The sequence below is a fragment of the Amborella trichopoda genome, chromosome 4, assembly GCF_054954075.1.
Source record: "Amborella trichopoda isolate Santa Cruz 75 chromosome 4, AtrichopodaSantaCruz75HAP2 v2.0, whole genome shotgun sequence".
Taxonomy (NCBI): domain Eukaryota; kingdom Viridiplantae; phylum Streptophyta; class Magnoliopsida; order Amborellales; family Amborellaceae; genus Amborella; species Amborella trichopoda.
In genome coordinates, this window is record NC_142339.1 from 38,043,336 (window position 1) to 38,059,110 (window position 15,775).

The window sequence follows — 15,775 nt, forward strand, 5'->3', positions numbered from 1 at the left end:
CAGGTCGAAATCTCGAGCCTGTCGGGAAGACTGTGGTTTTTTGTCGGGAAGGTCTGTCCCATCGTCTTTTCCGTTCGACCAGAGTCCACTGTAGGGGATCCTTACTACGCTCCCGGGAGTGGGAAGGGTAGTGGTAGAAATGGGGGGACAACGAGAAGCTGGGGACCAAGAAAGCGAGATCTGGAAGAAACGATCTTCAACCTCCAACCAAATTGTTGAAGGGATTTGGTAGGGGTCCAGCACTGTCAGCAGGAGGCGGATCGACCCAAGAGGAAGGAATTCTAAAAATTTCCAGAGAATTGAGACCAAATCCCCACATGCTGCTGCTATATTTTTGAAGGTAGAAGGAGACCAAGCATTAAGGGGGACCTGACCAAGGGTGAGCCAAACTCTCTGTTTGTAGAAGGAACCAACTTTAGGAGATCAGAGGCGAAGCTGAGCGGTGACTCCTTTAAAGGAGAGGGGTGGAGCCTCGTTTAAAACGTGCTGAGCCAGTATTGGAGAGGGAAAGGAAAAAAGCACTTTCCCTCCCGATAGCCACCTGCAGGAAAGGTTAGGTTCCTTCCAGTTGATCTGAGACCCCCCTGATGTCATCTCGCCTGGTGAGAAAAAACCGACTGGGGAAGCCTCAAGCTTGGATTTGAGGGGGGCCCACCCTGCACGGGGGACAGAGATACAGTTAGGGGCAAAGGTGTGGCGAGAGGAAGTAGCAGTAGAGCAACCAACGTCAGGTAGAGTAGAGGGGCCCCAGGTTGCCGGTCGGAAGGGAAGGCCGTGGGGTCCTGGTGTCTACTTCAGAAGGACGGGTGTTCTTTGCCACTACCTCGGCAAAACTAGGAGCACTCTGTTTGCCTCAAATAGGTTGAGTGCGAGCAACTGGAGGGCGGCAATGGAGAGGAGGAGGACGGGGCTTGGGGTACAGGGCATAGATCTGATTCCAGGAAAGAGAGGAGGGTGGCACAGCCGAGCCGTCTCATTAACTTCTCTCAACTCAAAGTTACAGATTCCACATCCATATCATTTCCCCTATTCATAAAGAGTTTGTTTTAGGACCATTGTTTTCCCATTTCTCATTTCAAGCACATAGTCTCTCGCACCGAAGATTCCACATCCATATCATTTCCCCTATTCATAATGAGTTTGTTTTAGGACCATTGTTTTCCCATTTCTCAGTTCAAGCACATAGTCTCCCACACCCAAGATTTTGGTCTTTTGATTTCATCATGTGGGGCCAATGGGCTTAAAAGTCTGGTCTCCATTTTTGGTAGTTGACACATGAGCAGTGGAACTAGAGTCAAAATACCTATGTGCGCTTTGGGATCGGCTAGCATGCTCTCAAACACAACACAAGCATGTTCTCTTCCCCCCTCGGACATTATTTCCCTCGAACTTGCAAAACCTTGTAATGTGACCGAACTTCTTACAATTAAAGCATTGTTTCTTTTCTTTCTTAGGTTCATTATAATTATTTTGTGGTCCCCTATTCCCCGTTTTCTTATTTTCTTCGATCTTTCTCTTATTATTTTTCCCTTTCCCCTTTTCTTAAAAGTTTTGAAGGCTTGTAGTTTACCATGTCCCCAAATCTTTTGATGCCAGTGGATCCTACGTATTTCTTCTTTCTTCCTCGGCCTTCAATAGAGTCGCCAACTCCTCCATCTGTGGCTCACTTCGACGGCACGTGATAAGAAAACCTCCAACGAGTTGGGGAGCATGTTCGAAAGATGGCATACTTGCATGGGCTTGTTCGGCTTCAAGTCGGTTGCATTCGCTTGCCAATTTTGCTTCCTTTTGCCATCTTTAAATCATTGTACCTCTTCATCGCAAGTGTTTTCTTCACGAGAGAAGGATCAACGAATTCTTTTGAAGTCTCTCATGGATCGCCTTAGTGGGCTTTGAAGTTTCGTAGTATGAGGCATGGGCACAAGTACAAGGTGCTTTACTAACATGTTTTTATGTTCCCATTGAGCATATGCATCCCTTATAGCCGGTAATGCATTATTCTTAGGTTCTTGAGGGGGACTTTGTGTGAGCATTTGAATTAAGCCTTCCTTATGGAGCACGTATCTAATTTTGCGCTTGCAAAAGGAGTAATTAGTGTTGGTGGTATAAGACCAATGGGCTACGAATGCAATCTTTTAAATTTTTTTCCATTCTATTAAAACTCAAGGGTTTAAATGCATAAATATCTCAATATAAAACCATAATACATATATTCCAGCCTACAAACATGGTTTATACACATTTGAATAATAGAAATTCAACCCTAATAGGTCCCCTACAAATCTCTTACTCAAAATACCATTAAACTCAATACAATATATACTCACAATGTACGTCTCTACAACATATTACATGACTTGCACTCGCAATTCCTCATTATATCAAAATTATATGATAATTCCATCTTCATTCTTTATGCTCATCATATATCACAATGTCTCATACACATCATACACCTGATCATAATAATTCAATAACATTTCAATTCACATAAGCAATAAAGCATAGCATTAAAGCTCATATCGCAAGATTAAAGACTAATGTCAATATTCACATAACATACTCAATTCTATCAATCATGAATCACTAAGTAACTGTAAATATATCAAATTAACATGCAAACATACTTGGGGGAAGCCATGGTTCAAACCCCTTAGGCCCGGGCCACGAGAGGGCCTTTTGAGGACTTAATTTTGTCCCATTGTCTAAGGCACAAGTGATAATAATGACTCAAGGAGATCAATCCAATGGGAAACAAATGATCACTTTTATTTCACTTAATGGGGGTCAAATCATTAGAGAGATATGTATCAAAACAACCTTTCAAAGTTTGAGAGAGATACTACACATAATAAGGAAGTTATGGTGAAACTACACTATGTGGTCCATAAGGGACCACATGAACTTTTCAACATTTAAAAAGGATCAAGGGATTATATTATATGCTCAAATGTGATGAAATAAACATCTCATCAGTTGTATATTCTCAGTAAAAATTCCAAGAAAATAAGATCAAGAAAATCAAGGTGAAACTACTCAAGATCATGGAGTAAGCAAGCTAGTCTACACATACCATATGTATAGACTACACTATTGCTTTGAGACTCTTCAAATATCAAGTTTTTATGACCAAAAGATAAAGAAAGCTACTGTAAATTAAGAATTACAGCAAGCTTTGATAATGGAAATGATATAGGAAATGGAATATATGAAGAAAATCAATTCCTTAGTGAAGCAATATTATGGGCTTGATCTCATATATGAGGGACTACTTCATCAAAATGTTTCAACTCAAGGCTCAATAAATAAGAACACAAGAATGGGGGTGTTGATCTCAAGAGGGCCATGTGGGTCATATTTTTGGCGAGGGGGCTTTCTCTCTCTTTGAAGTGAAAAATTCAAAATTAGGGTTACAATTGATCCCATAAGTTAGTTTTATACTTAGATTATAAAGGTGGATTTGATCTTGATCCTTGATTCTTTAGATCAATGACACGTAAGAGGCTTATATCCAAGCCACTCATCCATATCCTTTCACCAAGATCAATAGATGAGCTTTTGACACCTTTCACTCCTTAAAACCTAGGTTTATAGTCGTTTTACCTTAAAGCCTTTAGCTCCATGTTTTATTTCCCATTAAGTCTAAATTCATGTTTACACTTATGCCCATGATTTTTGAATACTTTATGAGAGTCAATAAAAGATAAGGATATGAACATAAAGGTAATATGGGACATCTACACATGTGAATCAAATATTTTATGATACCGCCATTAGGATTTCAACAACACTAAAGTTTCACATGGGTCAAACCCATAAGGTGGTGCCACATAAGATATACGCACATGCTACAAAATCATATGTAAATAATAATATAAAAAAATTAATTCTCAAAATCCCATGACTTCCCACTTGCCAAAAAAATGGCACATGTCAGCAAAAAAAAGACATGTGACTTACATCAAACTTAAGTCATAACAATATATACCACTATAAATAACAAAATAACATGTTATAACACAATACCACCAAAAAAACTAATGACAAATAGGTCTGCACATGGATATGATGTCAGCCACAAGTGGTGTAGTTGAGATGCCATGTGGCATCCCTATGGCCACTTGGGATCCATGTGGCATCCCCATAGGATGTCATTGTTTTGTATTTATATCAAACAAATTTGAAAATCACATTTTTTATTATTTAAAAGTTCTGAAAAATTCTCCAAAAATCCCAAAAAATCTCCAAATGATTTTTCACTATTATTACACAATTTCTCATCAATATAAACTCTTTCCTCATCAATTTTAGATTAATTTAGGCCAAAGGTAAATGAGATATTGAGACTTATAACACTAGTGGGAGTCTTCCATTGGGCTAATCCGAATGATGTTCCACCGGTGTCTCAAGCCGACCCAACGGACCTATGTTCCATTTTCTATGGCAGGGACATATAATTGGTCACATCAAAGTTGATGAGCTAGAGCTTCCCATCACCAGGTGTTTAATGGATTACTGGTGCACCCCATATGTGCACTAACTATTTTAAGTCTGATAATACTATAGAAGAGTGGCTTCCCCATACGACTGTGGGTGCACATGCAATGGAACAGTCTTATGTCAGGATACGAGCTTATGTCTCAGGAGCCAACCATTCCATGTAGGGCGAATATTCTTTTAAATACTCGGGTTCTATTATACTCAATTGGATTCTCCAAGCCCTGACTTATCGCATCAACTTTGAGGCATTCTAATCAATATATTACTGACTCGGAGGTGACCCTCACACCTCCCCGAGAGATCACTATCTCAAAATTGAAACTCTCAATGCCTTATAAAACTCGGATTATTTGAATCTGGGCCTTAGTGTGTTAAGCACCCAGATTCAGTCTCTTTCTCTAGCTCCCACTAAGCGAAAGACTCTTGGCTTTAAGGCCTTGAAAGGCTACATAACCAACACTTAGTGTCATTTAACCTCTCAGTTGTCAAAAGTTCAGCCATGGAACTTTTTGGCTGCCATGTTGTTGACTCAAAACACATAAAAAAAAATGTAAAAACAACAGAAAAATGGGAGCAGGATAACTTGGCTTTGATACCACTAAAAGGTAGACTGGGTGATCCAGCCAAGTTTATGTTGTTGAAATTTTTCTTGCTTTATTTTATTTATACCAGCTAGAACACTTACAAGTGTCCAAATTACAAATTTAACTCATAAGACAAAACTTAAAGCAATCCTAGGATCCTCACTTGCATGCCACTTACATAAACATTTGTTTAAATCAAAACAAGAATACAATGCTTAAACTGAGATTCGAGAAAAAGGAAATTCAATAAATTCCAAAATACCTTGTCTCAGGTTACCTCCAACTCCATGGACTTGTTACACCGAACTCTGGATCTCCAACACCGATGGCGCACAAGATATAGGCCCAAAATGGGAAGCCAAGGTAAACTCTTAATACTAATATGAAAATGGTATCTCACATGGAATAGGGTAACTCATCTCCTAGCCTTGGGCGTGCCACCTTGTTGTCTAGCTTGCAAGTGTCACCCCTTAATTCTAACCCTAGGGATAAGAGAAAAGAGAGGAGAGAGAGGGGGGCTTATGGCTTTATAGAGAGAGGAGAGAAAAAGAGAGGTCTAGCTATTAGTCTGTAGATAGGCCTCCTCAAAGGGGGTATTTATAGATGCAAATTAATGTTTACGGGTCTAGGGTTTGCCATCATGATGAGATTCAATCAAGGGCTAACCCTACAAACTCTCCATGGTTGTGCCGTATGCCCCCATGGCTACAAGGTTTAAGACTCCATCCTGAGCCTAGCCCATCAAATCCGGGTGAGTCATGGCATCTCAAAATGTGCCCTGTCGGTCCCACCAGACCCTACTCCTAATGGAGCCAATATTATCACTACAATAAAATTTTACATGCTCTCGTAAGGCATTTAGATGGCCACAAAAAATCCAACATGGTTTTTGCATGGCATGGATTGCTTGTTGTTTAGAGTTTTTGGGAGAAGGTTGACTGTATTTAATAAATCAGAAAAGTACTAAAAACCCCCAAAAGCAGCTCACAAAATGGGTACTCTATACAAAAAACTGGCACAAAAATGGAAGAAAAAGAAAGAAGATAAAGTAAACTAAAGGCAACCCACAAAACCAGATGCTCTATAGAGATACTGAAGCCGGCAAGAAAACAGTCCACAAATAGTGTGCTGTGCTACACATCATGGAGAGCTATTCTAAAATTTGTGTTTAGATTCCACAACTTCGTTTCATAAACAGTTCACAACCAGTTTATAGTTTCTATTCTAAAATTTCTGCTTAAGAAATCTGATTGTATGTACTTGTAGGATTCCTCCTTGATGTTCCATGAGTTGCTCTAAGTTCCCCATTTCCTTTAGGGTTTGTTACTAGCAGTTGAAGATATTAAGTTCGAAATGAAATTTCAGAACTTGATTTTTATTGTGATTCTTGCTTCATTTTTCTTTGTCTTCTCCAAAATATTAACCCATTGAACCGCATATTTTTGTATCACTTCAATGCATGATAAATCTCTCTCTTCCACTTCTTCTTTTTGTATTCCAACCCTTAAAAAGTACAAAGAAAAGAATAATCAGCTTGGCTTGTTGGAACAAACTTCAAGGGTCCAATCTTTGTTCCCCATAGGCCGAATCCAGGGTTTGAAAACTCGGTGAGTCGAATCGGACTTGCCCGGTTTGACTCTGGAATCGGCAGTCCCCGTGCCGGTTCCACCACAAAACCGGGAATCGCCTGTGTCTAGAGAGAACCGGGCGATTCCCAATAATGAATCGCCGAGTCTCACCATTGACTCACCCAAAAACACGGGCTCCACAATGTTCTTCACAGATTTCATCTTTTTTTGTCATTTTCTAATCATTTTTCATCTTTTTCAGCCTTATATTCGAATCTTGCAGGCTTTAATTCAAATTTTTCGGCCATTTCAGTCAATAAAAGGGTAGTAAAAATCACCGATTTTGATTAAAACAATTTGGATCGAAGAGTGAGGTTTAGGGTTTCCGCCATTTCACTGATTTCAAGAGAAAGAGGGCATCATTTTTTGTAAAATTTCAGGGTGATTGATCGTAAGAGTGTTGTTCAGAAGTTTTTGTCTATAATTTGTGATTATTTTGGAGGAATACATATCAATTTTGAATTTGAACGCATGGGTGCACGAAAAACAGGAACTGTGCTTTTTTTTTTTTTCCGCCATTCTATCAAATTCACTCAATATTTTGCAAATAATGTGTTAAATTTATAAGGTTTTGATTCGTTATCATGTTGTTTATCATCACATGTATTCAAATTGATTTTATTTATTCAATTCGAGCTTGATTTTTGAGAAAAAAAGATTGAGGTCTGTGAACAAAAAATGGACTGTTGTTTTTTTTTTTTTTTTTTTTCTGCCATTCTATCAATTTTACTCAATATTTTCCAAAGAATGTGTTAAATTTATAGGGTTTTGAATCCTTATAGTCTTGTTTATCATCACATGTATTCAATTTGATCTGATTTATTTAATTTGAGCTTGATTTTTGGGATTGAATGACTGATGTCTGTGAAGAACTGGGCTTTTTTTTTTTTCCCTCAATTCAATTGATTTTATTTAATTTTTTAATAATAATGTGTTAATATTATAGGGCTTTGATTGGTTATAGTGTTGTTTATCAAAACATGTAGTCAATTTGATGTAATTTATTCGATTTGAGGCGGATTTTTGAGTTGGAATGACTGATGTTAGGTGGGTCTATGAAGAACTGCCTTTGTTTTTTTTTTTAATTCATGATCAAGTTTTTTGAAAATCGTGATTTTCCAAAAGATTGTGAAAATCGTGACCAGGTTTTCATTATCATGAGGAATTAAACAATAATTTTAATTTTTATTGTTAAATTTTTAGTTAAAAAAATTGCATGTTGATGGATTATTTATGCAAAAAAATACATGTTATTATATTTTTAATGCAAAACTGTATATTTTAATTTGTTGTTAATGCAAAAAAATACATTAACAAATACATGCTTTGAAACTGTATTATATTTTTAATGCAGTTTTGCATTAAAAATGTATTTTTAAGTTTTAAAATTTTTAATGCAAATAATACATGTTTTTAAATTGTATTATCATGAGGAATTAAAGTGAATATCATTGTAAAAAAATCATGGCATGTATGATAATTATATTATCTTGCATTTTTCAATTTTATTATTAAATTTTTAATGCAAAAAATGTATGTTCTGATAATTGAGTTGTGGCCATGTTTGGAGCTTGTATTTTTTATTATATTATCTTGCATATTTGTAATTGAGATGTACGACTATTTGTGATCATTTCAATCGAGTTGGGGTTGTGCCCACTATATCATTGTAAATTTATTTGTGGCATTGTGAATGACTATATCATTGTAAATTATTTTTGTGTCAAATATACGTGTAGTGGCATTATGGATGACTATATTAATGTAATTTTTTTCTCGATTCTAAGTGACTTATACAGACTTTTTTTTATTTATAATGTTGCATAAATATTTTTTTTTCTCAGTAAGAACTAATTTATGTTTGTCGAAATGAAGATTGGTAACAAGTCCATATGTATTGCCATTGTGAATTACTATACCATTGTAAATATATTTTTTATTGATACTATATCAATGTAAATTTATTGTTCTATATGTAGTGGCTGGTATAGGCTATTTTTATCTATAATGTTGCATAAATAAATTATTTTTCCCAGTAGGAACTAAAATATTTTTGTCAATAGAAGTATTTTGCATTAACAACAAATATAACTTCATGAACTACCTCTACATATTATCACTGCACATGGTGATTATTTTTCATATTGAACTGTCAGGTTAATTTTTAACCTTTTGCATATTAAAGTTGAATCATGACAAGATCTGCAGAAGACCCTGCATGGCAACATGGGGTCAGACTTGATGCCAACAAAAAATGCAAAATTATTTGTAATTACTGCCAAAGAGTGATAAGTAGTGGAGTGCGTAGGTTCAAGCAACACTTGGCAGGGGTTAAGGGAGATGTTTCTGCGTGCAATAGTGTCCCTAGTAATGTAAGAAAGCAAATGACGGCATTTTTCAAGGCTATCAAAGGTAAAAAAATTGTAAAGCAGAGGATGGATGAGGAGATAGCTAGTTTATATACGCCATCAAGCGGGAATGATCCAGAAGAACAATATAATAATGACTTGGAGATGGCCACAAGAATGAGTTTACAAGAAACATACCAGAGGGAACGCGGGTTCAGCTCAAGCATGTATGGCGGGCCCAGCTCAAATATGTATGGAGGGTTTGGTGGCAAAATGTATCAAGAGGAATCAGACGTTGAAGAAATTGTTTCTAGCTTATCTTGGAGTGCAAGTATTGTAGGTCATGGTCGTATAGACCCATTTCTCTCAAAGCCTAAGTCAGAACAGATGACCCTCAAAGACATGGTGAAAGGTACGAGAAACATGTTAGGCAGATATGTTGGTAAATGGTTCTACGATAAAGGGATCTCCTTTGATGCAGCCAATAGCTCATATTTTCCACTTATGGTCAACGCAATCTAGAGAGCCAGGCCCGGGGTAAAACCCCCGACGGCATATGAGCTCAGTGGGCCAATATTGGATGAAGAGGTGGAGGAAGTTAGAAAGTGGATTGAAGAATATAAACAGAGTTGGTCAAGATCAGGCATTACTCTCATGAGTGATGGTTGGTTGAATAAAGTTAGCAAAAAGGAGTTTATAAACTTCTTGATCGATTCTCCAAAAGGTACAGCTTTTTCGTCTAGTAAAGACGTATCGGGGATGAAGAAGGATGCAAACTTCTACGTACGACTATATGATCAGATAGTGCAGGAGGTGGGAGATAAGCATGTAGTCAAGTTTATTACGGACAATGCGCGTGCATGTGTTTCTGTGGGCAGCAAGTTGATGGATAAGAGGAAGCATCTAGAGTGGATGCTGTGTGCTGCACACAGCATCGATCTTAGGTTAGAGGAGATCGGTGAGATCAAAATTGTGAAGGAGACTCTATAGGAAGCGAGGTTGGTGTCAAGATTTATATATAACCATTCTAAAATTTTATTTTTGTTCAGAGAACAGTCTAAAAAAAAAGAGATAATCAGGCCTGCCTTAACCAGCTTTGTGACAGATTACTTGTCTGTGGACTCCATTCGGGAATCTGAAGGTACAATAAAGAGATTTTTTACCAGTGAAGAGTGGTTAAATGACTGCCTCTCGAAGTCCAGTACCGGGCTAAAAGTGGACGGCATAGTCTCAAATAGGAGGTTCTGGTCTCGATGTTCCAGTATCGTAAAGGCCACTGCCCCTTTGGTCACGGTGTTAAGAATGGTGGATGCTGACAATAAAGCTACCATGGGCATCTTTTATGAAGGTACGAGAGGGCCAAATCAGCTATTAGGGAGAAGTGTAGTTTTGCTAGTAAAGTGATCGAGATTATAGAAAAAAAGTGGAACACCAAATTTGGACATCCAATTCATTATGCAGGTAAATATATATTTATATCATTAGAATGTTTCATTCTAAATTATTTTTTTATGAAATTTTAAATGACATTTTTCTATCTATATATTTTCTAGGTTACTACTTCAACCCAAAATTTTTCTATTTGACACCTGAACATCCCCACAAGATTATGGAAGGGGTCAAATACATTATTGCCAGGTTGGAGAGAAGCTATCGAAACCAGGTAGCAGCAATACAAGAGGTATTATTTAATATTTGGGTAAGAACTTGATTGAGTTGTTATATTTGTGAGGAATAATGTACTAAAACAAAATATTTTGTTTTAGCTTTCTATATATAGGGATGCTATAGGATCCTTTGGAACTAGACTTGCCAGGAATTCTCGAACTAATATGGATCTAGGTTATCCCCTTACTAATATTTTGTGCATTCATATATTTAATTATATGAATTGTTCTTGCCTTTACAATGCTTTTTGCATTTTAATTCAGCTGAATGGTGGGAGATATATGGTAGTGATGCACCTCACCTAAAGAGGATAGCAATCAAGGTGCTCTCCCAGATATGTTATGCTACTGGCTGTGAGCGAAACTGACGTACGTTTCAATGGTTGCACACTACTAAGAGGAATCGACTCACTTCGGAGAAGCTTCATAAATTAGTCTACGTTCATTACAACTTAAACCTCTGAGAGCGACAAATAAAAAGGAAGCTTGAAGACTATGGGTCGATAGACTTGGACACAATATTTGTCACAGACACACCAGAACAAGGGGTAGTAGAAGAAGAGGAGCCAGTGTTGCACAAGAGAGCGTTCCTTGAGGCTATCGGTGAGGAAGATCTTGAAGAAGGTGATGAGCAGCATGAAAGAGGAAGCAGCCCGCCAACATATCCACAATTCATCGAAGATGTTGGTGATATTACACCTAATGAGGGAGAGTGGGAAGGGGGTCTAAGGGAAAATGAGAGAGATGATGATTCTGAGGCCACTCATTCCCAACCAAATTATTCACATATCGAGTCCCAACTACAAGAGGGTAGGGATGAGCACGATAGTGTAGGTGAGCATGAAGGATGGACAAGCTTCGGGGATTTTGGATTAGGACCACAACAAAACACTAACACTCAGGGATTTGGATATAGTCAGGTGCCCACTAATTTGGATGATTTGTTTTTAGAACGAGTCAATGAATTGTCACGTGAATTCAATCAATGGCACTAGCGTGACCAAGATGAAGAACGACGTCGTCTGTCATTTTATTTTTAGATCGTATGTTACGAATTATATGCTTTACTGTAGTCCATGTATGATGATATACTTAATCCATGATAATTCTATATTTATCCTTTTATGTGATGTAAATTAAATGGTAAATAATAGTTCATGCAGGAAAGAACATATCAATATTCGCATATTCATGCAAAGAAATGAAAATTCTTAATGGAGTACCTTCATTTCTTATTGAATTCTTAAAAAACAACATTTGTAATGAATTTTAATAATTCTTTGGGATTTTTTTTAAGGTTTAATCCGACCGATTTAGTCGATTCCCGATCCGGATCGCTTATTCGCCGATCAGGATGGGTTTTTGATATGCCCGATCCGGGTCACTGATCCGCTTTTTAAAATACTGGTCGAATCTATTACCATTGAGCTAAGTATAGTTGCCAATACATGCAATATCTTTTATTTCTTCTAATATCAACATATCAGTATACCCCAAAGTCGGTATTAAGGTGGTCGAAGACAAAAGAATGGAGCCAAAAAATGGGGTTACAGAAGTTGCCATTTTGTTTTTGCGATTGAAGTTACATGCAACACTCACTTATATTATTGCTCCATACCAATGGCTCAAAGTAAGATGTGATCACAATGTTTGTAAGAAGAGTGAATTGAGTAAAGTCATAGAGACTGCTACTATCTGAATATTGTTTGTTTTCTACTGCTTTTGTTGAATGTGGAACGTAAATTCTACAAATTGAAATTTCAAACTGCTGAATGAATTATTTCAAATTGAGCTTTAAGTTAACATCACTTGAATAATCTTTTGTTTTAAATGGGATATATTTTCTATTGCTGTAACTGTTAGTATGTTTCCCCAGGTACATAAATGTGTTGCTGGAGGAGGAAAAGTGTTGATTCCAATATTTGCTTTAGGAAGAGCACAGGTGATCATTGCCACACAAGTATCTTGTTCTATGTATTGATTATATGATTCCAATAGTTGCTTTAGGAAGAGCACAATTACTCATTGCTACATGAGTATCTTCTTCTATGTGTGTGTGTACATGCATGGATAACGCTACCACTAGGTTGTACCTAAAATAAATAGTAATTTACGTTATGCTTCGTGCCGTTAGATCTTTGATTGGATGGTTGAAAATGCATGTCACTATTTGAAGTTGAATCTTTTTTCTACAAATCAGTTTAAGCTGAAATTTTAAGTGTATATACTCTACATCATCACACACTATATAGAAATATAAAAAAAATATTTTCAATAATTTAAAACGACCAAATTACCCCCATCATTTTAAAATTTGGAAAATATTTGTTTTATGTTTTTCATGTGCACTCTATTGTATAGTACGAATGCACAAAATTTCATCTTGATCTGATTTTAGAAAGATATTAAAATTTAAATAATAACATCAATATACATTTCCAACTGTCCAATCAAGACCTAACGGCTAGTAGCATAACTTAAACTACTATCCATTTTAGGTGACAACCTATAGGTAGCTTTTTCCTATATATATATATATATATATATATATAATTTATTTGTTTCATGCATACTTTGGTGAGGGAACATTGACATAAGAAACCAAAATCATATGCTTCTTAAAAATTAAAAAGTCAAATATCATATCTGTGCCAAAGATGAGGTCTTCTGTGTCTTGGAATTTTTAATGTCAATTATCAATTGTTCATGACCACTTCCCACCCAATAAAATAATATTCGAGTATAAATAAAGAAATCGATGAAGGACTTTATTTTGATTAATTAAAAAATCAGTCAAGGTCACTTGACTTGTTGTAAATCAGTCAAGTTGTTACTACTCTGACTGTTCAGTACAGACTGTTCAGTACAAGTTGGATAAATCAGTCAAGGCCACTTGACTTTTTTTTTTTTCCAAAAGGCCTACCATAAGACTTTATTTATAATTCATTGTGATGCATACTTTATTCGATTCTGCACATGAACTTTGGATAATATTGTCGCTAATAGTTTCTATCTCACCGGAAATTGATGGGATTTATTTTGTTGAAAAATCATAATCTTAGAGAAGGTGTGGAATACCATACACATGGAATGATGATTTGCATACTTTAGTCGACTCTGCACATGAGCGATGCATTCTTTAGTCGATTCTGCACATGAACTTTTGAAATATATTGTCGCTAATAGTTTCTATCTCACCAGAAATCACCAGAAATTGATGGGATTTATTTTGTTGAAAAATCATAATCTTAGAGAAGGTGTGGAATATCATACACATGGAATGATGATTTGCATACTTTAGTCGACTCTGCACATGAGCTTTTGGATAATATTGTCTCTAATAGTTTCTATCTTACTAGAAATTGATGGGATTTATTTTGTTGAAAAATCATAATCTTAGAGAAGGTGTGGAATACCATACACATGGAATGATGATTAGTTATTGTTCATAATCTTCTCATCCTTTATTCCTCTATGTTTTGGTAAGCGTGGAAATTTAACTTGGATGAACTGTTGCCTTTTGTCAATTGTCAATTGCACTGTTGCCACTTTTCAATTTCATTATGGTATTTTAAAGACAATAAGTGTTTCAGATTCCAATATATTTACAGCATATGTTCTCTTGAATATGTGTATACTATTGCCTGCATGTAGTTCTTGGAGCCGATGTTAAACTCCATATATTTGATACTTTCATATGTACTTGAAGAATGTTAAATTGATGACATGCTAATCGGGAATTGTTATAGCATGTGCACGATTTATAATCATTGATAACTGGAGTGGGAGGTCCAATTGATGTGTTTTTCTTTTCTTTTAGCCATTCCATGGTGGTAATTACAAGTTAACTTGTCTTCTGGGAGTAGATTAACCACTTGACACTATTTTTTAATTGTGGGCAGGAACTCTGTATGTTGTTAGATGATTTCTGGGAGCGTATGAATCTAAAGATTCCTATTTACTTTTCAGCTGGTTAGACTTCATGCTAATCCTTTCTATATTTAAAATATAATTCGAGTATTTTTTAATATCTGACAGGATTGTGATATTTATTGGATTGCTGGAATGTTACCCTTTGTATTTCTCATGTCTCTAGTTGTCTGGATCATAATTTTAGAAATCCTTGTTCTTTATATGTGAGGTTTATGCCTTTGAGCGAACATTAAGCAAAGACCCGAGGCTAAAGGTGAATCCTGAACTTCAAATAAGTTCACTCCTCAACTTTCTTAAAGATTAAATAACCTGGTTGCTCTTGTTGTTCCATTGATTTTCCTTTTTTTTTTTTGGTTTATTCTTTTCTGTTTCATTATTGACATACATAAAACCTGGATGGGTCTTCAAACCTATTTCTGAAAGCACCTCAAATACATAATTGATGCTTTTCTCCAAAAAATGCCTACTCCTTACTATAAAAAATTGATTATGGTATTTCTTCCTGATTCTCCGCGTAATTTGGTCCTATGAATTGCATTCTTCTCCTTTCCACAAAACCTTCTTCAAATGTCTTTTTTGGTGTCGTCGTTCCAAAATACAAGTACAGGGCAATCTTTCTCTTTATTTCAGGTGTTGTTTGTGCTGTCTCCTATGTAAATACAAATTCCTCAAGCAATATGAATTGCTTTAGCGAGTGATGCTATCTCATCCATGATTGTTTTTGGGTGGTTAATTATTAGTTACTCTAAACTAGCGTGTATTTATATCACACAAAATGATTATAATATTTCCTGAATTTTTAGAAGCTTATTCCCATGAGTTGACATGCATGGCAGTAGATTGCATGCATTGAACCATCTTCTAATTGGGAAGTTTATGCTGGTTATTGGGCTTGCAAGCGGCATTTATGTCATGCCCTTTAACTGACCTTGATATGTTGGAAAGGAATTACTCATTGATCTTTCATGCTTACTTTCAATTTTTCTCTGGTATTGGCCCTAAGCTTTGGGACCATTTAGTCCAGTAAGTGCTTTAGAACTCATCGAGTCCAACTTAGACTTAGAAGAGTCATCTGGAAACATCAGCCTGCCATTCCCGGAGGGTGCCCAACTTGC

General features: G+C 36.3%; 1 protein-coding gene across 18 annotated transcripts in view; it reads left to right on the top strand.

The window, feature by feature from the left end:
- CPSF73-II (cleavage and polyadenylation specificity factor 73 kDa subunit-II) overlaps nt 1-15,775 on the top strand; it is a 56,341-nt gene that overhangs the window by 22,072 nt on the left and 18,494 nt on the right. For 13 of the 18 annotated variants that reach the window (XR_016054436.1, XR_016054437.1, XR_016054434.1 and 10 more), the window contains 2 exons: nt 12,604-12,669; nt 14,630-14,699. Coding sequence is in view for 10 of the 18 variants with exons in the window: in XM_088865144.1 (XP_088721270.1) it covers nt 12,604-12,669; nt 14,630-14,699 (136 nt within the window). In the remaining 8 variants the exon portion in view is untranslated. Of the gene's footprint in view, nt 1-5,356; nt 5,448-12,603; nt 12,670-14,629; nt 14,700-15,775 lie in introns of all 18 variants that reach the window. The other 5 variants (XM_088865158.1, XM_088865147.1, XM_088865145.1 and 2 more) reach the window with 2 other exon arrangements.